We start from the raw sequence: 9,789 nt of genomic DNA, 5'->3' as shown, positions 1-9,789 counted from the left end.
AAGCATTTTGTTATTGATATTGCTGTACAGTTCTTACTTGCTTAATATCATTTTTCATGCCATGTACTATTTCATTAATGACTAATAATACTTATAATTCCTATTATTTCAAAGCATATTTACTTAAAAGCAACAAGTAAACTGCTTTAAAACCTGTTAGAACAAAATATTCCTACTGCTATTACTAGGTTTTGAATTCTTAACATAGAAACAAATTTCTCCAAATTTTGCCTTAATTTTTTATGACTGGAAAATTAAATGGCTATTTTTATATTTATAGTTAGCTTTATTATGAGTAAGATAATCCAAAAGTACAGAATTCATTAAACTTACTTTTTAAAAGTTTATGTGGGCTGAGTGGTAGAGTGCTTACCTCCCATGTGTGAGGCACTGGGTTTGATTCTCAGCACTGCATATAAATAAATGAATAAAATAAAGGTCCATCAACAACCAAAAATTTTTTTTAAAAAGTTTATTTGTAAATTTATTTTTATTTACTTTTTTTACAAAATATATTTTTAGTTGTTGATGGACGTCTTATTCATTTATGTGTAGTGCTGAGAATCAAATCCAGTGCCTCACACATGTGAGACAAGAGCTCCATCACTGAGCCACAACCACAGCCCTTATTTACTCTTCATAAACAAAATGTGCTTAGATTTCCCAGTGAATTAATGAAAAGGCCACACATTAAAAACATTATATTTTAATAATGAAATACATAATGACATAATATATAAATGCATGTAAATTAAATAATTATTAGGTTCATCAGTTAAACCTAGTGGCACTTAGTTAATAAATAAATAAAAGACTAAATTTAAAATAATTCTTAGTTTGATAGTGCCAAGTGGAATTCTTTACTACATAAGGGAATATACACAATAATATATCCATTCTTGATGTTCATTCAGGGGCATTACATGTTGACAAACCTGCATATAAAAAAATATAGAGAGCATTTATTTTTCTTGTACTAATTTTCAATAGGACAATATTTCTATGCCTTGTATAAAAATATCTCTATGCCTTTAGTCCCAGGTACTCAGAAGGCTGGGCAGGATGATCAGCTCACAAGTTTGAGTTTAGCCCAGGCAATATAGCAAGACAACACAAAAACAAAACCTGTGCAGATAAAATTTTATAATATTTACCCTTAAGCAGAGACTGGCAATCCATGATCTAAGGTCTAACAGAATAATCCAGTCTAAAGTCTACCTAACAAAGTACTTGTTGGTCTGTGTGTATAAATATAGATGAACAGGGGTGTTGAAACGTGGAGTAAATAATCCTTTCCTAAATTCTTTTTTTTTTGGGGGGTGGGGTACCAGGGTCTGAACTCAGGGACACTCGACCACTGAGCCATATCCCTAGCCCTATTTTGTATTTTACTTAGAGACAGGGTCTCACTGAGTTGCTTAGCACCTCACTTTTACTGAGGCTGGATCTGAACTCACGATCCTCCTGCCTCAGCCTCCTGAGCCACTGGGATTACAGGTGTGCGCCACCACACCTTGCTCCTAAAATCTTAAATGGAGAAATATAAAAATCTCTCTTCATGCTTTACCGTGAATTATTCTATTCTACGTTTTAGAAGTCCATGGACAGTATGGAGAAAGAAAAGTTAAGAATAAACAATTTTTTCCTTTGTTCCTTCACTACAGCTTGGAAGTCTACTGATCCATCCTTGCCTTTGAATTCATGGCTAAATCAGAAACCCAGAGTTCTGCTAATAACAGAACTAGAGCTCATTTCTTAGTCTCAATGTAGTGGCCTATCTAAAACAGAGGTATTTTCTCTCTCAGGTAATCTTAGAACATCTTAATGTTGATTAAAATATCTGGGGTTATTAAAATTCCTATTACTAACAATACTACCATCAATATTACTTTGCATTTTCCTATATGATGCTCAAAAGTGCTTGCATCTATATCATTTTATTTTTATCTTCACATTAACCTTGTGAAATACCTAAAATTAGTGATATTATCTTAATTTTACCTTTAAGGAGACTGAAACAGACAGAATAAGTGAACTTCCCATAGTCACTCGACTAAATAGTGAGAGTTAGGTTAGAGAGAAAGTTTTTTGTCTTGGGGTACAGGATGACACTGATGTGAATATCACACAAAATAATTTTTCACTTCATCTCATATCTACATGTTTATTTATAGCATTAATAGCAAAAATCATTTTCAAGGAGACGAGACAAAAGTTTTAAGTAGAAAGTAATGCATTACCATTGTAGATTTTGGTGCCACTTCAACTGCAAACACCTTGAGTCCTCTGTTGTTTACGCAGTTTTTACTCAGCTCATTGTTGATGTGAATAATCACTTTATTATCTGACTATAAAAAATTCAAAGTTGTTAGTTTTTTCTTTAATAAATACACACTTACATAAACTTCAGAATAAGTCCTAAAATTTCGTTTTAATGTAATACAGTTCATTACAAATTCATTCAACTTCTCTCAACTTTGTATCTATGGTTTTTTTCTTACCATTTCTAATCTGTCCCCAACTACCTACTCTTTTTCTTTTAAATGTGACTTGGATATACCACTTATCTTCATTCCTAGGCCACTGTATATACTAAGGTCACATTATTTCATCTTTGGTTTACTACAGTAATAGTCTGTATTTCTTTTACTTCTAGTTTTTCTGCATTTCATTCACTCTGATGCTACCTTCCTACTAGTATGCCTGAAACATCCATTAAATTGTGTTACTTCCTCATTCACTCATTCAATAAACATTTATTTAATATTAACTGTGTGTTAAGAACAGTTGTAGGTTCTAGGTACACTGATAGAAAAGATCCAATTCCTGACCCCACTGAGCTAGTTCACAGTCTAGGGGAGACAGAAAAATAAAATGACAATTACGAAACATTTTGTTAAGACTTATAACAGAGGTATTCATGAGGAACTACAGAAATACAGAAAAATCAACATTAGATATGGACTGGGTTTCTAGGAAGACTTTATGGAAGAAGTAACAATTGAGATTAAAAAAAATAATGGCCTCTAGACTGGATAGGAAGCAAGAGAAGACAGAATGAAACTGATAAACAGAAGAGATGCAGGGCTCAAAATATTCCTCTGCTGAAGAGCCTATAATCATTTTCTAATGATTACTACAAAGTATAATGTTAGACTATCTGGATTTATTTCTCAACTCTTCTATTACTTAGTTATATAACCTTTTGCAGGTTACTTAATCTTCCTGTGCTTCAGTTTCCCATATAAAACAGGGATGGCACTTACCCCATAGGGTGTTGTGAAGTAAATGCCTTAATATATGTAAATGCCTGGCACAGGGTAAGCTCTAAAATGTATTATTAATTTTTTTAAAGGGCTGGAGATTGAACCCAGGGCCTTGTGTTTGCAAGGCAAGCACTCTACCAACTGAGCTATATCCCCAGCCCCTTCTAAAATGTATTATTATCCATATTCTGGGAAAGGAAGTTTATTTAATTTTTCTTGAGGTAAAAGAGGTAGAGAGGTATGCATAATGGATAATAGCAGAGCAGAGGGACTGGAATAAGATACTGATTCCCTTCCACACTTTTAATCCTAATGAAACACAGAAGGCAGAAAAGGAAATATGCTGGATCTTAGGAACCATCTTCTAAGACTTTATGATCCATTTGAAGACTGAAATTTACTAGTTGGAGACCCTATCTTATTTCAAGTCCAAACTCCTCTATCTTGTTTTCAGGATAATATATATAATCTGGACCTACTCCATCAATATTATTTTCCTTCCTAACAAAGCTGTCTGCTTCTGCATAGTGGCTATTCCCTTTTTCCTCTGTAATTCATATTGACTCTCCCCCTTGTTTTTCCTTACACTTTGCCTTGCTTCTACAGGTTGTCTCTTAGTGTATCTAAATTCTAGTAATCAACCAATGCTTAAATCCCACATGACAGTCCCCCTCATCAGAATATTTCTTAACTAATATGGTCCAAACTAAAAACAACTGCGAGAGATACACATAGAATAAAATTATTGTACATATAAATGGTACTATATAATTTACCATTTAATTATTCTCTGATCTTTTTCAAAACTATTAATTTTGATTTTCCAATTAGTTCATAAACTCCTTGTAAGTAGAGACCATGTTTTATATTTTCTGGTAGCCCCTATTATGTTAACAAACTAAACACTCTGTATCTAGATTATGCTTATCTTCATTGATTTTCAAATATTTTATTTTCCTATTTTAAAAGAAAAAGAGTGATCTTAAGATTTTTAAAATCATAAGAATTATCATGCCCAGTTCAATTTAGAAACCTAAAGAGAAAGAGTATTTATCCATTATAAGCATTATTAATATAGTGGGATAGTTAATTACCATGTAAAATAGAGTAAGAAAGAAGATAACATTAGTAAAGTTTGTAGCAAAACATGGAGAACCACCTCATAATTGATACCTTATTTTCAATAACTGATGTTATCCAGATGTCACAATTATAAGTATGTATGATTATATTTTCATAGCCATTCATTACTTTGGTATCACCCTTGTTAAGGACAGATTTGCAAATGGCCTTCTCAAGTTGCCCACTGCATCCCTCCATATGGACAGCTTTAATTCTTGGCTTGCATTTTTCTGCATAGATATCTATGACAAATGGACATGCCTGATAAGAAAGAAAAAGAAAATATTGCTTTATCCTTCCACTAGAATTTAAAATAAATTGCTTAATTTATTAATATATGTATCATATGATTTCAAAAGATGCATTAAACTTCATAGCTTTTCCTTCTGATATAACTTTAGAGAAAAATTTTAGTACTATGAATTGACTAATAAAAAAGCATGAGATTCTAACTCTTTGGTAGCCTATTAACTGATAATATTCACAGAGAAAGAAAGAGTTGGGCATGGTGGCATACACCTGTAATGCTAGTGATTTGAGAGGTTGGAGCAAGAGGATTCCAAGTTCAAAGCCAGCCTGGGCAATTTAGCAATTCCCTGACTCAAAAAATAAAAGGGTTGGTGATGCAGGTCAGTCGTTCCCCAGGGTTCCCCAGGGTTCAATTTCCAGTATTGCAAAAACCAAACAAACAAAAAAAATTGCCCCTAGTAAATCAATAATACCTCCTTTACACCACAATACTATCTACTCCACCATTTGGTTCAGTCCTAATAACATTTTATTTAATTGCCTTTTCTAATGTTAAGGTTACAGAAATAATTCATCACAGATCCTGAAGAAATCATGTTTACAACTGAAACTTAATGCATGGATATAGCATACCAAAAATATCAAAGGTAGAAAAATAAATTTACAATTCAAACATAGCCCAGAACACCTATAAAATACGATATCTAAAAATATTTTCTGCAATTCAAATTGAATTTTTCTAGTGTCCACCTTTAGTCTTTACAATGTGCTGCCTACATGAGCCTACAATATGCTGCACATATTAGCCTTTGTGTCTGTATCCAACTCAGTCTCCAGCTCTGCTATGTTCCAGCTACACTCATCTTTAAGATCTTAGAACAAATTTGTATGTTAGGGACTTTGTACACAGTGTTCTCTCCATTTGGCAGATTCTTCTCATATCTTTTCATATGGGTACCTCATTCTCCTTCTGGTTAAAGCTTATATAGCACCTCTGCAGAGAGTTCTGCTCTCTTTTTCCAATCTCTGTCACTTTCTCATTGTTTTATTGTTCAGCTTCTGGCTTGGTTCTTTCAAAAACACTTTGGAGCCAGGTATGGTGGTGCAAGCCTATAATCCCAGCGGCTTGGGAGGCAGAGGCAGGAGGATCACAAGTTCAAAGCCAGCCTCAGCAACTTAGGGAGACCCCGTCTCTAAATAAAATATAAAAAAGAGCTGGGGACATGGCTCAGTGGTTAAGTGCCCCTGAGTTCAATCCCCAGTGTAAAACAAAAAACAAAAACAAAAACAAAACAAAACAAAACAAAAAAACACTTTTGAAATGATTTTATTTTTCTTTTAATTATTCTTTCATGGAACATAAATTCCTTGTGGGCAGAAATTTTAAATATTTTACTCATCATTATCTCTCTTTTACAAATGAATCACATAGTAAATATTCAATAGTATTCATTGAAAAAATGAATAAATTCACACACATCAATTATCTTTTGGGGAAATAAAAGATAAAATTTGAAGTTAATTTGGTGGAATAGGAACACAAGTTTTTGCTTTAATTATATTATTTGTAGCTCTGGGGATTAAACCTACACATTATACCACTGAACTACATCTCTAACCCCTAAAATATTTTAATGAAATATTTGGATAACTTTGGATAATAAAGTTTCCCTTTTAAGATATCATAGGAGATAGGGATAGATAGCTCAGTGTAAAGTGTATGCTTAGCATAAAGAAGGCTCTGAGTCTAATCCCCAGCAAAAATTAAAAAAAAAAAAAACCTGGGTTTATTAATCAGACTTTTCCATTTACTCACTATGTGAGCTGGGAGAAGTCATTTCACTCCTATGAGGAGTTTGTTCACTGAAAACATGAAAATAAATAGTATGTATTCTGCCAAGAATGTTGGAAATATCTAATAAAGTGATGTGTACAAAAGTATTTTATGATGCAGAATTCTAAAAGAAAAGATTATTTATAATAATCATAATGATTATTGTAGCATTTTTAGAGGGTTGATTTATTTTTTTCAGTAATGAATAGATTCTGATAATATTTTGCCATTTAAAAGGTCTTGGTTAAGAGAAATGCAAATCAAAACTACACTAAGATTCCATCTCACACCAATTAGAATGGCGATTATCAAGAATACAAGCAACAATAGGTGTTGGAGAGGATGTAGGGAAAAAGGTACACTCATACATTGCTGTTGGGACTGCAAATTAGTGCAGCCACTCTGGAAAGCAGTGTGGAGATTCCTTAGAAAACTTGGAATGGACCTACCATTTGACCCAGCTATCCCACTCCTCCGCCTATACCCAAAGGACTTAAAATCAGCATACTACAGAGATACAGCCACATCAATGTTCATAGCTGCTCAATTCACAATAGCCAGACTGTGGAACCAACCTAGATGCCCTTCAATTGATGAATAGATAAAGAAATTGTGGTATATATACACAATGGAATATTAATCAGCTATAAAGAATAATAAAATTATGGCATTTGCAGGCAAACGGAAGAAATTGGAGAATATCATGTTAAGAGAGATAAGCCAATCTCAAAAATCCAAAAGGCGAATGATCTCACTGCTAAGCGGATGATGACACATTATGGGGAGTGGGAGGGGGACAAGAATGGAGGAAGGAGGGACTGTATAGAGGGAAAAGAGAGGTGGGAGGGGTGGGGGGGAAGGAAAAAAATAACAGAATGAATCAAAAACTATTACCCTGGGTAAATGTATGATCACACAAATGGTATGCCTCTACTTCATGTACAGAGAAACAAGATGTATCCCATTTGTTTACAATAAAAATAAATTTAAAAAAATAAATAAAAGGTCTTGGTTATCAGTTTTATCCAATAAAGTATCAATATTTAAAGATTCCAGAAAGTAAAGCATTTGTTAAAAACACTTTTTCTGAATTTTTTTTTTTTTTTTTTGTACCAGGGATTGAACTCATGGGCACTTGACCACTGAGCCACATCCCCAGCCCTATTTTATATTTTATTTACAGACAGGACCTCACTGAATTGCTTAGTGCCTCACCATTGCTAAGGCTGTCTTTGAACTCCCAATCATCCTGCTTCAGCCTCCCAAGTCACTGGGCTTTCTCTGTAATTTTAAAAATTAAATATTATCAAAACTAAAAGAGCTGCTCTATACTTTTATTATTTTTTGTTTTTAACCTTGATCTTTTATTTACTTATTCTCTTAATTTTACTAAATTAATATTGGAAGCATGCAAAAAGCAAGACTATTATTAAGTTTTAATTATAAAATTTTTAACAATATACAAATAATAAAGAAGGTAGAGAATATTGTAATAATAAAATCTAGATTATAGGATGCTACTTAAATTTAGCACACTATTAAGCTCTCAGTTACCTGTTAGTCAAAATAAAAGTGAAATAAAAATATGATATATAGCTCTTACAATCTAAAACATGAAGTAATTTTTCCCAATTTTGAATTTCAAAAGAAATTTATACTATAAAATTATTTTTATAAAAAAAGAATAGGGAAAACTAAATATGTTAACTTTTGCTTATGAACATTCAATGAAAGAACAGTTTACAAGTTATGGTGCTGAAAAAAAAAAAAAAGTCATGGTGCTATAGGGGCAATGTCCTTGTAGCAAGAGCAATAAAAAAGTTATGGTACTCTTTGACAGAGATTTTCCCTTTATGGGTTGATATGGGGAACATATAATCTACAATTCTAAAATCTGAATTGAAAATTTAATAAGAATAAAATAAAGTAAAAAATGATTGGTTGTGGCTGATTGTGGAGGGAAAAATAAAAGACAAATTCAAAGTATAAAGTAAGTTGAAAAATTAAAATTAATTTTACTTGTCTTGGTTTATTAAGACCACTTAATAATAAGATTTCTAACAATCCTAAATCCTTTCCCCAAACCTATGATTGTCAGTTTGTTTATTCTTTCTTTGTAACACAATGCCTCTCAATTTGACATAATCTACTTCCAGACAATATGAGAGTTCCTACACATGTTCAAATTATAGCTCACAAAGACATTAGATTACTTATGTTATAGATGATTTGAGGAATTACCAATGAAATCACTATGGTTCCCAAATCACTATGGGCAAACAATTTCACATACATATACAATACAACTAGAATAGACTGTAAGATTACTGATTGTTTCTTCATAGATTATCATAAACATTTCCTGTTTGCAAACAGGAAAATGTAGGTTGAATACATGGAGGAACCACTGCCTATCATAACCTATACATTAATTTAAGAGTCAAACAGCCTTCTTGTCTCAGAGTAATTACAAGCCTTAAATCAGTCAAAACATCTTGTATAAATCAAAATATCTCATACATAACCTTTAAATCCAATGTGTCCACATATATAAATCTCTCTTTAATGGAAGCCATTTCTTTTTCTTTCTTTCTGATGTTTTGTGCTGGGGATTGAATACAGGGTCTTGTGCATGCTAAACACATGTTCTACCATTAAGCTATAACCCCATGCCCCCATTATACAAAATTTTGAATAATTTAGTACATGAACCAAAGTTTCATGGTGAGGAATTTTCCACTTGTGGTATCATGTCAGTGCTTAAAAGTGTTTCGCAGTCAAGTATGGTGGTGCACTCCTGTAATCCCCAAAACTGAGGAGGCTGAGGTAAAAAATTCCAAGTTTGCGGTCAGACTGGGTAGCTTGGCCAGACCCTATCTCCAAATAAAAAGGATCTGGGGATACAGCTCAGTGGTAGAGTCCCTGACTGCAATTCCCAATACCAAAAACAAAAAGCAGAACAGATTAGGATTGTTCAACCTGTATATTGTAATAAGTTATGTGAATGTGTTCTGTCTCTCTCAAAAAATCTTATTGTACTGTATTCACCCTTCTTGTGATGATGTAGGATGATACAATACCTACCTGATGAGATCAAGTGAGGTGAATGATGTAGTTATTGTAACATAGCCTTGGGCTACTGCATGAGGGTTACCTGAACACAAGCACTATGATATAGTGACAATTCTTCTTTAACTAAGATGGCTACTAAATTATCCCCATGTATAAGCATGTATAAGCTAGGTAAAGGGAAAATTCACATCCCAAGCAGGAAAGGACAGGACCTGGTAAGGTTTCATCACACTGTTCAGAATAGCA

The 9,789-nt window shown here is 33.0% G+C and overlaps 1 protein-coding gene across 1 annotated transcript in view; it reads right to left on the bottom strand.

Annotated features, from left to right (window-relative positions):
- Nucleotides 1-460: 460 nt before the first annotated feature.
- The window catches only part of EFCAB7 (EF-hand calcium binding domain 7), a 46,653-nt gene continuing 37,324 nt past the window's right edge, over nucleotides 461-9,789 (bottom strand). The window contains exons 13-15 of the mRNA XM_079136669.1: nucleotides 4,440-4,649; nucleotides 2,241-2,348; nucleotides 461-935 (exon numbers count right to left, since the gene is read on the bottom strand). Of these exons, the coding sequence (XP_078992795.1) occupies nucleotides 864-935; nucleotides 2,241-2,348; nucleotides 4,440-4,649 (390 nt within the window). The 3' untranslated portion in view covers nucleotides 461-863. The remainder of the gene's footprint in view (nucleotides 936-2,240; nucleotides 2,349-4,439; nucleotides 4,650-9,789) is intronic.

Source organism: Sciurus vulgaris (assembly GCF_902686455.1).
Source record: "Sciurus vulgaris genome assembly, chromosome: 1".
Taxonomy (NCBI): Eukaryota; Metazoa; Chordata; class Mammalia; order Rodentia; family Sciuridae; genus Sciurus; species Sciurus vulgaris.
This window is presented reverse-complemented; position numbering and strand designations above follow the sequence as displayed.